Raw genomic sequence first — 22,977 nt, 5'->3', positions numbered from 1 at the left:
AGTGAAATGTACAGAAGAAACAGCAATTCTAAAATGGCTACTTCAGCTGGATAAGGTGTAGTTTTTACTGGTGCCATTTCTGGTTACAGACAACTTTTTGGTAACTTTTTAGTTCATTCTTTGTAAGACTATATGAACAAAATCTAAAAATTCTGTTTTTTGTATTTTTTTTTCTTATGACATTCACCATGGAGCATTAATAATGGTATAATTTCAAAATACAAGTCAATTGCATTACTTGTCCGATAGATTAGTAATTCTGATTGTATGCACATTTTTTCTTGTGGACACAATTTTTTTTTGCTGATCACAGATGGGGAGGGAGAGAATGGCAGACAGTTTTTGTACTGGTCTGGCCCTGTGTGGGGGAGGTTATGGTAAACAGCCTTAGGCCTGTCCCACACGTCCAGATAATTCCGGTACCGCATAGGGGTGGAGCCGCATATTCATGACTGTAATGGGCGGCACCACGTGACCGCTCATACAGGAGAAGCTGCGGTGCGGAGAGGACGTTTCGAGGGAGCCGGGTGAGTATTTTCTTTCCAGCGGTGGGGCGCACAGGGGGTGGGAGGGGGGTAGTGACAAAGTTCTTTATTACAACCGCAAAAAAAAACAAAATACAATGATTTTTCATTTCTTATCTCCAGCGAACGCTGCTGGAGAGAAGAAATGAATGGCGGCTTCAGCACCACGCTTACTGTAGCGCTGTCTCCTGCACGGCACACAGACTGCACACGGACAGCATTCGTGTGTGGTACGTGTTTTACACGGACCCATTGACTTTAATGGGTCCGTGTGATCCGTGCGCTCCCACGAACACTGACATGTCTCCATGTTTTGCACGCGGACACACGGTCTGCGAAAACACGCTGACATGTGCAGAGACACATTGATTTTAATGTGTCTACGTGTGTGTCTCCGGTACGTGAGAAAACTGACACCTCACGTACCGGAATCACTGACGTGTGAAACCGGCCTTAGACAGTTGAGAAATGAGGAGCTGAGCTTGTGCTGTGCTAGTTCGTGAGAAATCAAAACATATCATGTGACCAGCGCTGGGGAAACGCTGCCAGAGGAAAATGTATGAACATAAGAGTTAAAAAAACAGCTGTGAGGGTTTCTGATAAAAATTAAAGTTCAATGATAAAAACAGATAAGGGTGACTTTATTAACTACAGAGACTTAGTCTCACATGTGGTTACTGATTGTCATAGCCTTGTTTACATTGGATTCTGTCATGTATAAAAGACTTGTTCTCCTTTTTTGTATTCTCTGCTTAGTTCTATAAAAAAAATAAGTACAAAGCCCTTCACTTGATCCAAATCCATGGCTTCTTATAAATCCTCCCTTCTGCCCTGCATGTATCTGACAGGGAAGCCATGAGGCATACCTCAACTAATAGCACTGATATAAAACTTATATAACTCAGGAGTAGGGGACACGCCGCTTATGGTCGGAATGACCTTTTCTCTGGCACCTGGACGTTTTTCAGTGACCAATGAATGTTAAGAAGTCCAGGGTCAGATACCAGGAGAGCACATCAAAGGGAAAAAGGTAAGGCAAAATAATGGTGAAAAGGCAAAGTCCCAAGGTAAGGCAGCAGAGGTCAGAGTACGTCAAAAGCGAAGGCGCAATGCAAAAGCATGGTCAAAAGGCAAAGTCCGAGGTCAGGCAACAAAGATCTGAACAGCTAGGCACAGAGTACAAGTCACACACACCATCGAGCAAAGCTATGACTATCAATCACCCAGAAGGGGTGACATCTGGAGGAAACCCAGTAAGTCTGGCCTTACAATACTGACATCCTGGCATGCCTCTGACTGGGCGGCTGGGCTCTTGCTCACAATACTGACTGCCCAGCACCACGCCCCTGATTCTGTAGAGTTGCTGAGCTGTCGCTCACTGTGTCCCTAACACAGTGCGAGTGGTGGAATCATGACACTGGCAGTCCCGTTTTGCCTGTCACCGGGTCTTTATTTCCTACTAGCAGACACACTACTGAAGAATTACATCCTGACATTGGCCAGTGCCAGATTCTGGACGTACATTGTGGTTGGAGTTAGCACGCAATGCGCTGTCACCCCGCTACTTAAGACAGCAGCAGCAGCCCCTTTGTCTCCTGTGATGTACTGTATATGCACCAGCCCCAATGCCTCTTAGGATATACTCAGTGTCTCCTATGTGATGCATATGCTGCATCTCCAGGGCATATTATGTGATGTACATGCTCTAGCCCCAGTGTCTCCTATTGTATATACTACAAACCCAGCGTCTCCTATGTCATTTATATGCTCCAGCCCCATTGTGTCCTATGTTATGTATATGCTTCAGCCATATTAAATACTACATGATGTAAATGCTCCAGCCTCAGTGACTCTTCTGTGATGGATATGCTGCAGCCCCAGTGCCCAGTTGTTTTTATTTCTGTCTTTTTAAGTATTTCTTGTTCCTTTTCTGGAATACTATGAGATTGGGAAGGTCCATGGTTATTGGGCCCTTCCCAGCCTAAAAATACCGTTAGATGCGCCACTTCTGGCACTTTGCTCGGCTCTTCCCGATTGCCCTGGTGCGGTAGCAGAGTAATGGTAGTTGGGGTTGATGACAGCTGCCATCAAGCTCTGGGGTTAGTAATGGAGAGGGGTCTTTCAGACACCCAATTTAATAACCCTGCAATTAAAAAAAAACACGCACACAGAAAAAATACCCTTTATTTGAATAAAGACTCCCTCACACTATCCCTCGTTCACCAATTTATTGAAAGAAAAAAAATGCATGTCCGCAGCAAATCAACAGATTCTCCCTGACCCCACACAGAAACTTCACCTCATCCAGCACCATGACAACCAACACAGCAGAGTCCTTCATCCACTGAGGCCCCTGATCATGTGACCCCTGACTCCTCCCCTCCTGTGACCTCATCACAGGTCCTGTGCGCACAGAACAGCCATATATGTGGTGTGCGGCTCTGCAGGTGGAGGTAGGTGCTGGAGATTCCCCATTACTGGGCGCAGGGGACATTAACCCCCTCAGTGCTGAGCCTGTGGTAAATCTCTGTATGTGACTATAATGGGACTGTGTGTTATACCGGGGGCAGGACGGGGCCATGACTGGATGTAGTGATCATGTGACGCCGGTAACAGCTCTGGACTGCGTCGGACTGGAGCTCCTTGGGCCCAACAGAGAAAATCATTCTTGACACTGATTTGTGCCATAAAACACGCTAATATCAGGGTATAATATAAGGTAGTACACGTTTTAATGATATAGCAGGGGTTGGGGTAGCCCCCCCCCCCTCATAGAATATAATGCAGCCCACCTCATAGAGTATAATTCCCCCCATAGAATATAATGCAGCCCTTATATAGTGTAATGCAGCCCCCTCATAGGGTATAATGTAGCCCCATCAGAGTATAATGTAGCCCCCCATAGAATTTAATGCAGCCCCCTCATAAAGCATAACACAGCCCTCCCCCATAAAATATAATGTAACCCCCTATAGAATATAATGCAGCCCACCATAGAATATAATATAGCCCACCTCATATAGTATGACACAGCCCTCCCCCATAGAATATAATGCAGCTCACTTCATGTAGTATAACACAGCCCTCCCTCATCCATAGAATATAATGTGGCCCCTCATAAAATATAATACAGCCCACCTCACAAAATATAATGGAGTCTTACAGAATTATGGCCACCACGTTGGGGATGGGACTGTGGCTTGTTCCCTAATGTTGTCGCAAATGCGGTGAAACATGTTGGGGGAACTAGTGCGATAAATTTGTATGTCCTATTCTGCCAAATAAGTGTTAGCACTCCATGGTGTTACCCATTAAGTATAAGAAATCGAGCACTTTACTGACAACAAATTTAGGCAGATTAGGGACCTCATTTTTTAGACCCTAAAGCAAGTTTTAACATTAATATAATAAAAGTTAAGTTTTAGGGCTTGATAGTGAGCGTTTATTTGGAGTTCTCCCCTATTTGTTAATAATGCTTCCCTCCAAAGCCTTTTTCAATCCTCAAATTTGGAATTTGTCACCTAAGAAAAATAGATATGTGTCTGAATTTTGCAGACACACGGTCGTGAAAATCAGAGACAAGTGAACAGCCCCATAGGCTATAATGGATTTAGAAAAGAAAATAGGGACCTGATGTATCTGAGAAAACCACAAACAGAACATGTACGTGCAACATGGATGTCTGAATGAGGTCTAAACACTGACGCTGCAGTCCATCACTTACACCCCCTGCAGCTGATGGCGATACAACTAAAGGAGCTGTCTGCTCAAAACACAGTGATGAGCTATTCATCAATATTATGTTGTTTGTGGACAGATTCCCACGCTGACCAACTGTTGGCGGCCATATGTAAACACTTTCCATAGAGCCGCTGAGTGCGGGAGATGCTGTGTAGCAGGCGCTGCCGGGTACTGCAAAATGGCTGCTGCTATAAGAGCTGGTCTGTGTATCCAGCAGTGGCTGCTGCACATTCAATGGAACGGCTATTGCAGCTATATTCATCACTAGGGTTGAGCGACCTTGACTTTTTTAGGGTCGAGTCATGTTTCACGTAACCCGACTGTTGGAAAAGTCGAGTCGGGCGAAATCGGCCGATTACTGCGCAAAGTCGAGGATCGGCCGGAACACGAAACTCTATGCACGTCAATGGGGATTATTTTTTATTTTTTTATTTATTTTTATTTTTTTTCTCTCTCTCTCTCTCTCTCCTCCCCCCCCCCCCTCCCCTCCGTCCCAGCACAGAAAAATTCGTTTTACATTCCAAATCGCTACTGCGCACAAGCGATAAAATGATGATAGGCGTGCACGCCCCTAACCCCTATGTCATCACTCTGCCCACGCTCCTTCATTGGCTGTAAAAATGGCGCTAAACCCGTCATACGAAACGCGACTTTGGCGCCAAGATCGCGTACCGCATGGCCGACCCCACACAGGGATCGGGTCGGGTTTCATGAGACGCCGACTTTACCAAAAGTCGGCGACTTATGAAAATGAACGATCCGTTTCGCTCAACCCTATTCATCACTATAGCTGACCCAAATAACAGCAGATCAGTGGTGTGGGGGCTGGATGTTGGACGCCAATAATCACATTATTATAATTGGACCCCTGGATAGGTTGTCAATCAAGTTTTGACTGTCCAACACCAATAAATTATACAATTTCTCACACAGAAGTTAGATAGTGAGTACAATCACCCTTTAGAAAGCTTTCCATTGAATCCATGGCAATTTTGCTGTTCTGGAAGCGACTGGACAAGGCTTCCTGGCCACCTGTTCTGCTTATCTGAGAGAGGGGTGAAGGATTTATGGCTCCCTCCTCTCAGTCTGAACATGGCTGCTCTCCTCCTCAGGGCACTGCAGTGTAGTGAGGTGCTGCCAGACACAGGAGGGACAGAAACAAACAAGGTTTTCTAACAGTAATGGTGCACAGGCACCCGGCTGCTGTCCAGCAGTACCAGACGTCATGTACTACATCATCCTATCATCACTGACGAGCAGTTTCCCTGCCTGTGCGGCCATTTCTCACCTCTCTTTAGTCTGCTGCTCCCAGTTACTGCTCTACTGGCATGTTAGTGATCCTGATGTCTCCCAGGCGCTCCTCTCATGCCGGCAGTGTGAGAGAGGCCTGTTTTCTGAGGAATGTAGCCGATCATTTACATTTAAAGGGTGCAGCATGTCTAAAGCATGAGGCAGCCCAAAACTGCATCTAAGACCAGCCTGGGTGGCAGTGAGTATTCTTCTTCTTTAATAGCAGGCAGTGTTAGCCGGCTTCTTAAGACTGATCAGGTGTGCCACTGCTAAAGAAAAATGGGCATGGAAAGCAGTGAATATTTATTTCTCTTTAGCAGCGGCACAGGTTTAGCCTCAGCAGCAGCTCCTGCCTCTGTGACCCGCTGCTCCCCCTTACCTCACTCCCAGGTTGCTTAGTGTGCCGCTGGGGCCTTGAGGCAGCAGGGGCCCAAGGTAGCTGCCAACCCTGTGTGCAAGCAGGGGTCAGTGCCTGGGCCCACCGGAGGATCATCCGGTTCTCCGGTGGGCCAGTCCGACCCTGGCTCTATAGATTTCTTACATGGGATCTTTATGATGTTACATCGTCATCTTCTCCCATTCAGGTCCCTACAATATCGGATCCTCTCAGTGGAGATCTTCTATATAAGATAATTCTCCTGAGTGACCCTACAAGGATGGATAGGGACAGGGACAAGATGGCGGAGAGGATATTACACCTCACCCTAGAGATCCTCTTCCGGCTTACTGGAGAGGTGAGAGATTCTGATGACGTCACATTACATCATTCTTATTTATGGGAATAACAGATGGACAGAACTGGAGAGGTGAGGACTCTGGAAATGTCTGTAGTGAGATTTGTTAATGTGTCTCTCCATAACCAGGATTACACAGTAGTGAAGAAGACCTCTAGTGAGCGCTGTCAGGCCCCTGTGTCTGAGGGATGGGGAAGACCCCTGAGCCCAATCATGGAGTCCCCACATCACCCCCAGATACATGAGGACATCAATGACCAGAAGATCCTAGAACTCACCTACAAGATGATTGAGCTGCTGACTAGAGAGGTGACACTGCTGGGAATGCTGGGACATTATACAGTAAAGCTATGGAGGGATCGTGGGGTGACGGCATCATTGTATGTGTCAGGTTCCTATAAGGTGTCAGGATGTCACCGTCTATTTCTCCATGGAGGAGTGGGAGTATTTAGAAGGACAAAAAGATCTGTACAAGGACGTCATGATGGAGGTTCCCCAGCCCCTCACATCACCAGGTAATAGACAGCACTAAATACACACTGACTATAATTATCTGTAGGTAAAGAATGAATTCAGTCCCTGTATGTGTTTCCTCCAGTTCTTTCCAGTGAGAGGACAGCACATCTTCCTCTTCCACAAGACTGTAAACAAGAAAATCTCAATGTTCCTCAGGATCACCAGGTAGATGGAGAAAAGGTATCATGAAATGTTTTCTATGATGTGTAGAAGGTTTGAAGGTCTTGTGTTCAGTCTTGTAGCTGAGACCCCAGAGAACATGATTCGGGTCGGTTTTTACTGACCCCAGTGTTGCGATCGCCGTTATTAACGGTATAATGGCAACCACAAAAAGTCTGATTTTCCATTTAATTTCTCTCTTCTCTGATGTGATCGCACATCAGAGAAGAGAGAAATAGGGTCTCCCGATTCCCCCCGGTACCTCTGGTGTCCCTGCAACCCCCCGTGAAGTCCCCAGGGCCGCTGGCATCTTCTTCTGCAGTGCGCCCGCCGAGATCTGCTGGCCAGCACCTGGCAACAATAAGAAATCTTTCCTATTAGTTCATTTTGATCACTGTGATAGGGTCTATCACAGTGATTAGAATAAAAAAATAGTAAATCAAACCCCACTTTATCACACCCTTAGGTAAAAATAATAAAATAATTTTTTTTTATTTATTTCCATTTTTCCATTAGGGTTAGAGTTGGGCTAAAGTGAGTTGGGCTAAAGTGAGTTGGGCTAAAGTTAGGGTTAGGGTGGGGCTATGGTTAGGGTTGGGCTATGGTTAGGCTTAGGGTTGGGCTAAAGTTAGGGTTGGGCTAGGGTTGTGGTTATGGTTGAGATTACGGTTAGGGTTGGGATTAGGGCTGTGTTAGGGTTAGGTTTGTGGTTAGCGGTTTGTGGTTAGGGTTATGGTGAGGGTTTAGGGTTAAGGGTGTGTTGGGGTTAGGGTTGGAGTTAGAATTGGGGGGTTTCACTGTTTAGGTACATCAGGGGGTCTCTAAACGTGACATGTGCATTGTGAGCATTCCAACGGGTATAGGCAGAGATTTCTTCTGGTATATTTTCTGTTAAGAAATGTTTAATATCTCTGCATATTACTTTTTTGTATTCTGGAATTTACATTAAATATGTAACATTACATCTCCAAATTGTATGCATGTTAGCTTGGTAGTTTGAATACTAAATTTAACAAGGGAATGGTCAGACCATGTTTTTTGGTCGATTTCTATTTTTTTTTAATTTTTGGAGGGAATGTACAATGTCTGTCCAAGTAATAGGTATATTCTTTAGAACAGTGTTCTCCAACTCCGGTCCTCAAGAGCCACCAACAGGTCATGTATTCAGGATTTCCTTAATATTGCCCAGGTGATAATTGCATTACCTGGAAAGGCAAGAATTCCATCACCTGTGCAATACTAAGGAAATCCTGAATACATGACCTGTTGGTGGCTCTTGAGGACTGGAGTTGGGGAGCACTGCTTTAGAAGAAGAATTTAGGGCTCTGAAGAGATCGTACATTTCCTCTTTAATTAGCCAGTTACTTAGTGTTTGAGATTGGTGTCTTGTTAAATAGGTGGAGTCTAAGGATGCTTCATGAACTATATTGAAGTCTCCAAATAATATTAGTTTACCTTTGCGAACTTCTGATACTTTGGATATTATTTTATCCAATAGGGGGATTTAACCCTTGTTGAGGAGGTAGATATTTACAATGGTATACATAGATTTGTATATTTTACAGACAAGAATATGACATCTGCCATTTTGGTCGCATGTTTCTGACAGAAGTTGGAATGTGTCTGTGTCTCTTATTAGAGTTATTTTTCCAGCCTTCTTTCTAATGTTAGAAGATTTAAAAATGTGCGGGAAAACTTTGCTTTCAAATTTGGGAGGTTTATTAAATGATAGTTTAGTTTCTTGAACTTCAACTATGGGGCAATTAGATGTTGTTGCATCTTTCCAGGCGTGAAACCTCGTTTGTGGACTATTTAGTCCTCTAGCTTTTAATGAGAGGATATTTCTGCTCATCTTTAAGCATTATTAGAGGAAAGGGGCAATCACACCAGTCAGTATAATTTATTGTAGATTTTTTATACAAATGAATCACTGCATGTTTACTTTTTCTGAAGTAACAGTTTTGGATTTGAACCTGTGGGAGCAAAAAAGGAAGAAAGAACAAACAATATAAAATTAAGAACATCTTATTGTAAGTACATTTCATCTAGGAGTAGTTGGCCTAGAAGATTCTTGGGAGGTGTCCAAGTGTAGACTGTTCCTGGATATGACCTCCACAAGGGGGTAAAGTTCTGGCAAAGAGGGCCATAGAAGCCCAAACATTCTGTGGCTTAGGTAGTCTTTGGATACTTGCTGTTGAAAAGATAAGTAAAGTAACCTTTTTTTCAGCAGAATACTTTTGTAGAAGAGTTTTCTGGATAATGAAAAAGTTGTTTTTAGTCATTCTCTTAGGCTGGGTTCACATTACGTTCTAGCAGTCCATTAGACGGACTGCGTTACACCGCGGCATGACGCTGTGTGACGCTGCCATTAAAGGGAACCTGTCACCTGAATTTGGCGGGACCAGTTTTGGGTCATATGGGCGGGGTTTTCGGGTGTTTGATTCACCCTTTCCTTACCCGCTGGCTGCATGCTGGCCGCAATATTGGATTGATGTTCATGTTCTGTCCTCCGGAGTACACGCCTGCCCAAGGCAATATTGCCTTGCGCTGGCATGTACTCCGGAGGACAGAGAATTCAGGTGACAGGTTCCCTTTAAGCTGTGTTTCGGGCACATAGTTAGCGCACGCCCAAAATGGGCGTGCACTAGCAATGTGCCGTCATTGAGTGACGGACCCTGGGACGCGGGCTGCAGCATTTCTGGATCTCTCACCGCTAGCGCAGATAATTAACCCTGTCTAAGCTAACTGCAGCCCCAGTGCGCATTATCCTTTTTATAACATACATAAACATCAAATACATTTTTGGACTATAAGATGCACTTTTTCCTCCAAAAACGTGGAGGAAAATGGGGGGGTGCGTCTTTTAGTCCAGATATACTGGCTCTGGCTGTGGTGAGGAGGTGGGGGGAGAAGTATGGCAGACCAGAAATGAATATTCACTGCATTCCACGCCCATGGGCGTGGAAGGCAATGAATATTCATACCTCTTTAATAGCAACCTCGTATGATTGACCCCATCCCCGTCCTGATATGCATGGCCCTATTCTTATCTTGGTATAATTGGCCCCCACCCCCATACTGGTATGCATGGCCCCTAAACATTAAAAAAAACAAAAACATTACACTTACCTTCCCGGCGCTCCCTCACAGCATCTTGTTCCAATGCCAGCAGCTGCTTTGTGCTTGCAACCCGAAGGGCAGCTGATGGAATACTCAATGCTCTGCACGCAGGGACTGTGTTAGTGCAGAGCAGTGAGTATTCTAGCGAGCACAGTGTCAGATGGAGCCTTCCTGCAGCTGCCGGAGGTCATGTGTGCCACTACTTAAGAGAAATGAATATTCATTTCTCTTAAGTAGCGGCACACGTGACCGCCGGCAGCTGCAGAAAGGCTCCGGATGACACTGTGCTCGCTATTAAAGAGCAATAAATACTCACTGCTCTCCGTGCACACAGGCCCCGTGTGCAGAGCTTCGAGTAATCCGGCACCTGCCCTTCGGCTTTCAAGCAGCGCATGACATCCCTGCCATGTGCTGCTTACAATCAAAAAGCAGCTGCTGGCACTGGAGCAGGACACTGTGAGGGAGCACCGGGAAGGTAAGTGTAATGTTTTTTGTTTTTTTTTAAATGGATTCTGATGGGGCCATGCATACCAGGATGGAGATGGGGCCAATCATACCACGTTAAGGATCGGGCCCTGCATACCAGGATAGGGATGGGGCCATGCATACTAGGATGAGATGGGAGCTCTGCATACCAGGATATGGACGAGGGCGATAATTCCTGTCTGGATAGAGATGAGAGGGCCATGCCTACCAGGCTACAGATAAGGGGGACATGCATACCAGGCTAGGGGTGAGGAGGTATGCATACCAGGATGGCGATGAGGGCTATGCACACCAGGATAGGGATAAGGGGGCCATGCACACCAGGATAGGGATGAGGGAGCCATGCACACCAAGATAGGGATGAGGAGGCCATGCACACCAGGGTAGGGATGAGGGGAGGCATGCATACCAGGATAGGGATGAGGGGGCCATGTGTATCAGGATGGGGATGAGGAGACAATATATACCAGGGTATGGGATATTAAGTACAGAATTGACCACATTTTTTGCTTCAATTTTTTTAGAATTTCATCCTCTAAAACCTAGGTGCGTCTTATGGTGCAGTTTGTCTTATAGTCCGAAATATATGGTAATGCTTGGAGTGGCTGGATGAAAGATGCAAGAGTCTGTCTGGATCCCAGAAACTCACTCAGCTTTTATGCACACAGACTCATTACAAGCAAACAGGTCACAGGTGGGGATGTTACCTTTAGTAGCCATTCAAACCCATTTGTGTCAACTTATGTGCATGTTATCAGGCCAAAATCACCCGGGTATGTGATCTTTTGATCAGGGTCATTTAGATGCTTTGGGTTGTCATTATGATTTAAAAGAGAAAACACTGTAGTTTGACAATAAATAGCTTCACCCAACCACTAACCATGAGTGGAGAAAAAGTTTTAGTGTTATCATTCATATTCTCTGAAAAAAGGCCAAGAAAGCAAAAATTTGCCGGGGTATGTAAACTTTTGAGCACAACTGTATATTAACTGAACAAGTGTTTGACTAAATACCGCATACTCTTATTGTAGCTGTCAGCTGGCAGCAATCTTTTCAGACTCTCGACCTATGTCCCGTACTCTGCCGAGTGCTCTTGTTTTTAATGAGAATATTGCTGTTGGACATGTCTGCCAACGGTTTATCTCTTTGAGAATAAAAGGATCTGCAGTCTGTAATCAGACATGATTATCTCCACTGATGCACATTAAACTGTTGGCCAAACCCCTTGGTATTAGCAGGTTAGGCCGACATAACTCTAATGGGTATAGGGGACTTTACTACCTAATAAAATGTTTGTGCATCCTTAGGGTAGATGCACACAATGACTTTAGTTTCTTGCAAACCCGTTTTTTCAGATGAGAGCCAGGCAAAATCCACCTTAAAGAGACATCGTGTGCACATTCCCTTCGTCTGACTGACCAGTAGGGGGCGTGACCATTTAAATTGCCTGGGGCACCATGGACACCAAATACGGTTTAATTTTTGATCACCATATTCATTTACTATTTCTGTTTTGTTTGTTTTTTTAAATCAATTTACGCAACGTCTTCATCTGGCTTTGATGTTTATAATATTTGTTTCAGGTTGAAGATCTGCCCAATATTAATACTACAGAGACATATACAGGTAACCGCACAGGTGAGTAGTGACCACTAAATGCAGAGAAGTCGCAGGTTCTAATCAGACACTGGATGGTATAATTATGTGTGGCATTTTTTAGAGGCTCGTACGCTGAGTTATTTATGTGGATTTTACACCTAAAGGATTTATCCCAAAAACAAATAAAAAACCTTTTCACACTATTTTATATAGTTGTCTCTCTGTTTTAGAAGGGAGTCTAACATTGGACATTGTGCTCAGTGGATGACTCTAAATTGACTTTTCACATTTGGCAGTGTTGGATATTCGAACTCAGGACCCCAATATGGAAGGCAGAAACACTACTAGTGAGCCACAGGCTGAACTGCTATGTACACGATACATTTCTCAGCCTGAAAACCTCAGTAACGTTCTTCTTACAAGTATAATATTCCAGTATATAAATGGCGAAATTGTGGGAACGGTAACAAAAGCTCATCATGCAGACCCCGTAATAAATGGGACCACTCTGCTTCTGATTGCATTTGTTGTATATCAGAACAATTTTGACTGTGAATCATGAATGTTTGTTCCTAAGATGGAACCTAAAAAAGAAAACTCCCAAACAAAAGTGTGAACACGGCCTGAGGCTGTCAGCGAAAGAATGGAGACGTCTGTTTTTCATTTGATTTGTAGAATAAGCTTTCACATTCAAGTAAGAGATGTGCTACACAAGACAAGAGATCATACTACGTAATAATGGACAGCACGGCACATACAGGGCGCTATATAATAAAGGATGGCGTCATACATAACTCACCAGAATGGTACGTAATAAGGGATAGTGTTATACATAAGAGGAAACTATGTAATAAAGACAAGGCTGTATATAACAAGAACATACACTGTATAATAAGTGACTGTGCTATGCGTTACAAGACCACATTCCTGCTTCCATGCAAAGTATCGGTGTGCTGCTTGATTTTTTTTCTTTGGCAGCACACAGACCCACTGAGTATCTTGCATTTCAATCCTCAAAATCGGATCAGAAATAGACATGTTTTGAGTCTCGCAGATCTCATTCTTGGATCTGTGATTTTCACCGATATGTGAATGGATCTATGAAGTTCTATGAGTCCGTGTGTCGTCCGATGAAAGAAATCTGGTAGGACACAGACAATTCACGCAAATGTGAGAATGTGGGAGGTTGTTCTACAAATAACAAAATTACAACAAGTTATATAGTACAGATACAGACTAATATTTACTAACCGTGACCGCTGACATCTCGTCTGATTAGTGTTCTGTTGTTTATTCTCCATCTGGTCAGACCTTCATGTCGACACCTCCCAGCAATGACTCGGCTTGTAAACACTGATCACAGCAGCCCTGAAAATAACAAGGTCACATACCGTATATTGTATTTATATACATTCCTCTCCCCCACACTGTGCCCTGAATACAAATATGTACCCCATCATTTATATAGTATTAGCCATACATCATTCAAAATATAAACTGATTAGCCAGCACTGTGACCCCTATTAACTATCATTTTCACAGACCAATAAATATAAATTAATCACCGTGACTCTCCCCCCCCCCCCCCCCCCATAATGTTCACTGACCAATAAATATAAATTAATCACCCCCCATTGATTTGAAGGCTATGTGTGGTATTTCCGCTCAGGTCTGTTGTAGAAACAGAGGCGTAGCTAGGGTTTTGGTTCAGGGGGGACGAAGCTTCTGAGTGGGCCCCTAACCAGGTAACCTTGATTACTACTGGGTGGCGCACCCTAAGGGTATGTGTCCACGTTCAGAATTGCATCAGGATTTGGTCAGGATTTTACCTCAGTATTTGTAAGCCAAAACCAGGAGTGGAACAATTAGAGGAAAAGTATAATAGAAACATATGCACCACTTCTGCATTTATCACCCACTCCTGGTTTTGGCTTACAAATACTGATGTAAAATCCTGACCAAATCCTGTTGCAATCCTGAACGTGGACACATACCCTTATAGTGGAGGAGAACCTCAGCAGATGACCACGCTGTTACTGAAAATAATCTTTATACAAAGACCCACATTGATATTACCGCCATATGGTCAGTGGTCGATACCAGTCCTGCAGAACATACCGTGGGCACAGAAAGTATTCAGACCCCTTTAAATTTTTCACTCTTTGTTTCATTGCAGCCATTTGGTAAATTCAAAAAAGTTAATTTTTTTTTCACATTAATGTACACTCTGCACCCCATCTTTTTGGTGGTAATTCTAAGTGGTATGTGTGGAGAAAACCAGGCACTGCTCATCACCTGCCCAATACAATCCCAACAGTTAAACATGGTGGTGGCAGCATCATGCTATGGGAGTGTTTTTCAGCTGCAGGGACAGGACGCCTGGTTGTCATTGAGGGAAACATGAATGCGGCCAAGTACAGAGATATCCTGGATGAAAACCTCTTCCAGAGTGCTCTGGACCTCAGACTTGGCCGAAGGTTCACCTTCCAACAAGACAATGACCCTAAGCACACAGCTAAAATAACAAAGGAGTGGCTTCAGAACAACTCTGTGACCATTCCTGACTGGCCCAGCCAGAGCCCTGACCTAAAACCAATTGAGCATCTCTGGAGAGACCTGAAATGGCTGTCCACCAACGTTCACCATCCAACCTGACGGAACTGGAGAGGATCTGCAAGGAAGAATGGCCGAGGATCCCCAAATCCAGGAGTGAAAAACTTGTTGCATCATTCCCAAGAAGACTCATGGCTGTACTAGCTCAAAAGGGTTCTTCTATTCAATACTGAGCGAAGGGTCTGAATACTTATGACCATGTGATATTTCAGTTGTTCTTTTTTAATAAATTTGCAAAAATTACTACATTTCTGTTTTTTTTTTGTCAGTCGAGATGGGGTGCAGAGTGTACAATAATGAGAAAAAAATGAACTTTTCTAAATTTACCAAATGGCTGCAATGAAACAAAGAGTGAAAAGGGGTATGAATACCTTCCGTACCCACTGTATAACAGATCAAAGTACAGTTACCGATGGCGACTTACAGCTGACATTCTTTCTGATGAAATTGTTCACTTTTCCCATCTTTTCCTTCTGGCCCAGACCGACACGACAACTTCTTCCACCCAGGACTCGTCTGCAGAGATTACAACACAGACACATTTAAAATCTCATGTTTTCAGCACTGTCCTCAGTGGGACTATTCCCAACCTGCACAAACCCCTTATCCTGCTGACACCTCAATACTGAGCCGCTGCTGCCGTATGTGTCCCTATTGCTGCACCTGCTGTGTGGTTCTTTGTGTCCTCTAAACTCTAAAGCAACCCACTAGAATATAGTAATGCCGGATGCAAGTGCCCTAGAAAACAGTGCCCACAATTTACCCCCTAGAAAGTAATGCCTTCTGTGTGCCCCATTGATAGTCACAGTAACCTGAGTTCCCCTATAAAAATAAGTGCCCACTTAGCATTGAATAATGTCCCGAGTCTCCACCCCTCTACAACTCCCCTATACACAGTATGATGCTCTGTTATACTGTACATAACATGATACCCCCTCACTGTAATGTACCCCCCACACAGTATACTGACCCCTTAGTAGCCACCAAACTGCTTGATAGCCCCAACAATGTGCAATGGCCCCTTCACTGTAATCCCCACACTTTATGATGGCCTCCTAGATATAATGTACCAGATAGTCCTCAATATAGTATAATGCACTCTCCATAGGCCTGTATAGTATAATGCTCTCCCCATAGGCTTGTATAGTGTAATGCCCTCCCCATAGGCGTGTATAGTATAATGCACTCCCCCTAGGCCTGTATAGTATAATGCATTCCCCATAGGCCTGTATAGTATAATGCTATCCCCATAGGCCTGTATAGTATGATACTCTCCTCATAGGCTTGTATAGTATAATGCACTCCCCATAGGCCTATATAGTATAATGCATTCCCCATAGGCCTGCAAAGTATAATGCTCTCCCCATAGGCCCATATAGTATAATGCACTCCCCATAGGGCTGTATAGTATAATACATTCCCCATAGGCCTGTATCATGTAATGCACTGCCCATAGGCCTGTAAAGTATAATGCTGTCCCCATAGGCCCGAATAATATAATGCTCTCCCCATAGGCCTGTATAGTATAATGTCCCCATAGGCCCGTAAAGTATAATGCTCTCCCCATAGGCCTCTACAGTATAATGCACTCCACATAGGTCTGCATAGTATAATGATCTCCCCATAGGCCTGTATAGTATAATGCACTCCCCATAAGCCTGTATAGTATAATGCACTCTCCATAGGCCTGTATAGTATAATGCACTCCCCATAGGCCTGTATAGTATAACCAGGGCCGGCGTCGGCACCCGGCGCACCCGGGCAAGTGCCGGGGCCCTGGCGAGACAGGGGGGCCCACTCACGCTGTCAGAGATCCATCTGGCCGTTCAATTTGTGCTGGCACAAGCATCTTCTCACTGTCAGTGCAGGGCCAGGCACATAGGGGTTAAGAAGGCAGCCAGCGTGACACTGTTTGTGGGCGGAGAGAGCACGTTCTCCTGCTCTGCTCTCCCGCCCGTCTCTCGCTGGCTGCACTCACTGACTGCTGAAGTTATCAGAGTCAGGCAGCCTGATTCTGGAGGAGCTCCTAACCGCCCTGAGTGAGTGCGATGTATCGCTGTATTCTGACAGTCTGGGTGACTTGGGGCGGCCACAGCTGATATACTGTATATTATATACTTCAGCAGCCGCCCAGGCCCCCAGCACCTGTCCTGTATATGTATATACTGTATCTATACAGCCTGTATGACAGTATATATAATATATATACAGGACAGTTGCTGGGGGCCTGGGCTGCGCGGCTGTTGAAATATATATACACTGCACAGTACCATCACTGCCCTGTATATATACACTGCACACTACCGCTCCTCGTGTCCTGTATATATACACTGCACACTACCGCTCCTCCTGTCCTGTATATATACACTACACAGTACCGCTCCTCCTGTCCTCTATATGTACACTGCACACTACCGCTCCTGCTGTCCTGTGTATATACACTTCACAGTACCACTCCTCCTGTCCTCTATATATACACTGAACAGTACCGCTCCTCCTGTCCTGTATATATACACTGCACAGTACCATCACTGCCCTGTATATATACACTGCACAGTACCCCTCCTCCTGTCCTGTATATATACACTGCACAGTACCATCACTTCCCTGTATATATACACTGCACAGTACCGCTCCTCGTGTCCTGTATATATACACTGCACACTACCACTCCTCCTGTCCTGTATATATACACTACACAGTACCGCTCCTCCTGTCCTCTATATGTACACTGCACAGTACTACTCCTGCTGTCCTGTATATATACACTGCACAGTACCACTCCTGCTGTCCTGTATATACACACTTCACAGTACCACTCCTCCTGTCCTGTATATACACACTGCACAGTACCACTCCTCCTGTACTGTATATATACACTGCACAGAACCACTCCTCCCGTCCTGTATATATACACTGCACAGTACCGCTCCTCCTGTCCTGTATATATACACTGAACAGTACCACTCCTCCTGTCCTGTATATATACACTGAACAGTACCGCTCCTCCTGTCCTGTATATATACACTGCACAGTACCATCACTGCCCTGTATATATACACTGCACAGTACCCCTCCTCCTGTCCTGTATATATACACTGCACAGTACCATCACTGCCCTGTATATATACACTGAACAGTACCGCTCCTCCTGTCCTGTATATATACACTGCACAGTACCATCACTGCCCTGTATATATACACTGCACAGTACCCCTCCTCCTGTCCTGTATATATACACTGCACAGTACCATCACTGCCCTGTATATATACACTGAACAGTACCGCTCCTCCTGTCCTGTATATATACACTGCACAGTACCATCACTGCCCTGTATATATACACTGCACAGTACCCCTCCTCCTGTCCTGTATATATACACTGCACAGTACCACTCCTCGTGTCCTGTATATATACACTGCACACTACCGCTCCTCCTGTCCTCTATATGTACACTGCACAGTACTACTCCTGCTGTCCTGTATATATACACTGCACAGTACCACTCCTGCTGTCCTGTATATACACACTTCACAGTACCACTCCTCCTGTCCTGTATATACACACTGCACAGTACCACTCCTCCAGTACTGTATATATACACTGCACAGTACCGCTCCTCCTGTCCTGTATATATACACTGCACAGTACCGCTCCTCCTGTCCTGTATATATACACTGAACAGTACCGCTCCTCCTGTCCTGTATATATACACTGCACAGTACCGCTCCTCCTGTCCTGTATATATACACTGCACAGTACCACTCCTCCTGTCCTGTATATATACACTGCACAGTACCCCTCCTCCTGTCCTGTATATATACACTGCACAGTACCGCTCCTCCTGTCCTGTATATATACACTGCACAGTACCGCTCCTCCTGTCCTGTATATATACACTGCACAGTACCGCTCCTCCTGTCCTGTATATATACACTGCACAGTACCGCTCCTCCTGTCCTGTATATATACACTGCACAGTACCACTCCTCCTGTCCTGTATATATACACTGCACAGTACCACTCCTCCTGTCCTGTATATATACACTGCACAGTACCCCTCCTCCTGTCCTGTATATATACACTGCACAGTACCACTCCTCCTGTCCTGTATATATACACTGCACAGTACCACTCCTCCTGTCCTGTATATATACACTGCACAGTACCCCTCCTCCTGTCCTGTATATATACACTGCACAGTACCATCACTCCCCAGTATATATACACTGCACAGTACCGCTCCTCGTGTCCTGTATATATACACTGCAGAATTTACAATAGCTATCACTCATGTAAGAAGTGAAATCTGGCATTGTACTATAGCTATATTTCTCTGCTGTATCTGGGCATCATGAATCGTGGTATGTGTTAAAGTGGGGGCCACTGCACTCCCCATAGGCCTGTATAGTATAATGCTCTCCCCATAGGCTTGTATAGTATAATGCTCTCCCCATAAGCCTCTATAGTATTATACACTCCATATAGGCATGTATAGTATAATGCACCCAGATACAAAATATAAATCCAATACTCACCTCTCCTCTCCTCCTTGTTCCCACAGTTCTTTAAGCGCCCACACATCTCCAGCCAGCGGGCGCCAAGTACTGACGTCATCACAACCCTGTCAGTGTCTGCGTCAGTGACCTCAGACGCTGAGAGGGGGCTGATGGAAGAGGGAGCGTAACGCTCCTTCTCTCATCAATGCGGTCAGCTGTATCGCCATCCATATGATACAGTTGCACTTGCGTTGACTGACAGGGGACACCGCTGGCTGCCGCCTGCTCGGGCCCTATAGCGGCCCGGTGGCAGAGCAGGGAGATCGATTCTTCCTGCTGTGCCAGAGAATGTATCTGTATCGGTGCGCTGTGCATGCCGATAGTTACATAGTGTAGCTCCGGGTGGGCCTTCTCAGAGTGCGTGGCCCGGGGCAACCGCCCCCTCTGCCCCCTGGTAGCTATGCTACTGTGCGGAAACTATGCAGTGTTTTACAATACAAGCAAAGTGAATGAGATTTCTGAATTCTCATGCACACATTGCCTATTTTTTCCTTGCAGTTTTGCAGCAGATTAAGATCTGCGTAATGTCAATTTTTGCTGAGTTTTTCATCCATCTAATGAATGGAGAAAATTACTGAACAAAAACCATGTAAAAAAGACAGCAAAAACAGGTATTTTATGCAGTGTTTTTCCGATAAAACACACCAGGATTTACAGTAGAATTTATTGTGGCAAATCCTGAATGTGTGCAAATAGCCGTACAGTAGTCCCTATCCTGTGTCCTCTCCCCCCACACACATTCTTTATAAGTCTGTGCTTGAGACAAATGCAAACCTGGAAAAGCAGTTACGAGCAGCAATATCACTAATACCACCTAACATCACAGCCCTACCAAAGACAAGCCACTCCAGTCATCACATTAGGTTTGACCAAATATAGCAGGTAATTATCAAGTTGATAGTTCTGCCCAGCCCCCGAATAATGGCATAAATATCCAAATGGCATTGGCAGAAAAAAGGTTCCTCAGCCCTGATATAACTGCTAATGATTGGTGACAGCGAATTGGCGAATCATGGACCTATGGAAAAGATGAACTCAACAGAGAAGTGAAAAATTGAAACCGCACAACCTGGAGGCCTACTTTCTTAGTCAATTGATAATTTATCTGTATTACAATTTGCATTAAAAATGTATAAAATATGATTTTGATTTTAATGTAGTGTTATTGGAAAATAATAAAATCACTTTTATTCTTGACAGATGACTGTACCAGAAGCTCAGAGAGAAATCTGATACTTTCAGATCTTGCAGCAGATGATCATGGTATAGCACCAGATACATATGAAGAACATGCCATTATCCCAGATACTCCTCAATGCCTTCTCAGAAAAAGTCTTTCATCTGACCATTTTGAAAAGGTCCATTCTTCTTCTTCATCACTGACTGATATGCAAAAGAAAAGTCATAGAAGGACTAATGTAAAAGCTTTTAAAAAGGAAAAATCATTTTCATGCCCCAAATGTGGGAAATGTTTCGATAGGAAATTACATCTCATTACACATCAGAGAATTCACGCAGGGGAGAAACCATTTTCATGTTCAGAATGTGGGAAATGTTTTATTCGGAAATCAAATCTTGTTAGACATCAGAGAATTCACACAGGAGAGAAGGAATTTTCATGTTCAGAATGTGGGAAGTGTTTTAAATGGAAATTAAATCTTGTTAGACATCAGAAAATTCACACAGGGGAGAGGGATTTTTCATGTTCAGAATGTGGTAAATGTTTTATATGGAAAACATATCTTGTTAGACATCAAAGTACTCACACACGAAAGAAGCCATATTTATGTTCAGAATGTGGGAAATGTTTTAATGAAAAATCACATCTCACTGAACATCACAGAACTCACACAGGAGAGAAGCCATTTTCATGTTCAGAATGTGGGAGATGTTTTACAAAGAAATCACATCTTGTTGTGCATCAGAGACGTCACACAGGGGAGAAACCATTTTCATGTTCAGAATGTGGGACACGTTTTACAGTGAAAGCAAGTCTTGTTACTCATCAAATGACACACACAGGGAAGTAGCAATATTCTTTTTTTTTTTCATCATTTTATTCAAAACATGAGAAAAAAATGCATGTTATAATAAAATCACACATCTACAAGAAAGAGGTATATGAATTTGGAGCATTAGATGATTATTAGAAAATGTATACAATTAATGATTGTTATTGAAAAGCAATTAATATTCATATAATATGCTTATGTATGAATCATATATATAGATATATATAGCATATATCATTTACATAAACAAGTTGTCTGATGCCTCTCTCTTCTGTTCGATGTGACATTGGCATTGGAGAGATGCTTCTATACAGGTCCTTCTCAAAAAATTAGCATATAGTGTTAAATTTCATTATTTACCATAATGTAATGATTACAATTAAACTTTCATATATTATAGATTCATTATCCACCAACTGAAATTTGTCAGGTCTTTTATTGTTTTAATACTGATGATTTTGGCATACAACTCCTGATAACCCAAAAAACCTGTCTCAATAAATTAGCATATTTCACCCGGCCAATCAAGTAAAAGTGTTTTTTAATAACAAACAAAAAAACCATCAAATAATAATGTTCAGTTATGCACTCAATACTTGGTCGGGAATCCTTTGGCAGAAATGACTGCTTCAATGCGGCGTGGCATGGAGGCAATCAGCCTGTGACACTGCTGAGATGTTATGGAGGCCCAGGATGCTTCAATAGCGGCCTTAAGCTCATCCAGAGTGTTGGGTCTTGCGTCTCTCAACTTTCTCTTCATAATATCCCACAGATTCTCTATGGGGTTCAGGTCAGGAGAGTTGGCAGGCCAATTGAGCACAGTAATACCATGGTCAGTAAACCATTTACCAGTGGTTTTGGCACTGTGAGCAGGTGCCAGGTCGTGCTGAAAAATGAAATCTTCATCTCCATAAAGCATTTCAACCGATGGAAGCATGAAGTGCTCCAAAATCTCCTGATAGCTAGCTGCATTGACCCTGCCCTTGATGAAACACAGTGGACCAACACCAGCAGCTGACATGGCACCCCACACCATCACTGACTGTGGGTACTTGACACTGGACTTCAGGCATTTAGGCATTTCCTTCTCCCCAGTCTTCCTCCAGACTCTGGCACCTTGATTTCCGAATGACATGCAAAATTTGCTTTCATCAGAAAAAAGTACTTGGGACCACTTAGCAACAGTCCAGTGCTGCTTCTCTGTAGCCCAGGTCAGGCGCTTCTGCCGCTGTTTATGGTTCAAAAGTGGCTTTACCTGGGGAATGCAGCACCTGTAGCCCATTTCCTGCACACGCCTGTGCACGGTGGCTCTGGATGTTTCCACACCAGACTCAGTCCACTGCTTCCTCAGGTTCCCCAAGGTCTGGAATCGGTCCTTCTCCACAATCTTCCTCAGGGTCCGGTCACCTCTTCTCGTTGTACAGCGTTTTCTGCCACATTGTTTCCTTCCAACAGACTTACCATTGAGGTGCCTTGATACAGCACTCTGGGAACAGCCTATTTGTTGAGAAATTTCTTTCTGGGTCTTACCCTCTTGCTTGAGGGTGTCAATGATGGCCTTCTTGACATCTGTCAGGTCGCTAGTCTTACCCATGATGGGGGTTTTGAGTAATGAACCAGGCA

General features: G+C 44.2%; 1 protein-coding gene across 1 annotated transcript; it reads left to right on the top strand.

Annotated features, from left to right (window-relative positions):
* The first annotated feature begins 1,633 nt into the window (after positions 1 to 1,633).
* On the top strand, positions 1,634 to 21,655 carry LOC143768147 (uncharacterized). Its single transcript, XM_077256835.1, has 6 exons — positions 1,634 to 1,777; positions 6,419 to 6,598; positions 6,681 to 6,804; positions 6,888 to 6,970; positions 12,154 to 12,208; positions 20,543 to 21,655. The coding sequence occupies exons 1-6, from the start codon at positions 1,634 to 1,636 to the stop codon at positions 21,370 to 21,372; spliced, it is 1,416 nt and encodes a 471-aa protein (XP_077112950.1). The 3' UTR covers positions 21,373 to 21,655.
* Positions 21,656 to 22,977: the final 1,322 nt, after the last annotated feature.

Source organism: Ranitomeya variabilis, chromosome 4 (assembly GCF_051348905.1).
Source record: "Ranitomeya variabilis isolate aRanVar5 chromosome 4, aRanVar5.hap1, whole genome shotgun sequence".
In the NCBI taxonomy this organism is placed as follows: Eukaryota; Metazoa; Chordata; class Amphibia; order Anura; family Dendrobatidae; genus Ranitomeya; species Ranitomeya variabilis.
The sequence above is the reverse complement of the archived record's forward strand: the minus strand, read 5'-3'. Positions and strand labels throughout refer to the sequence as shown.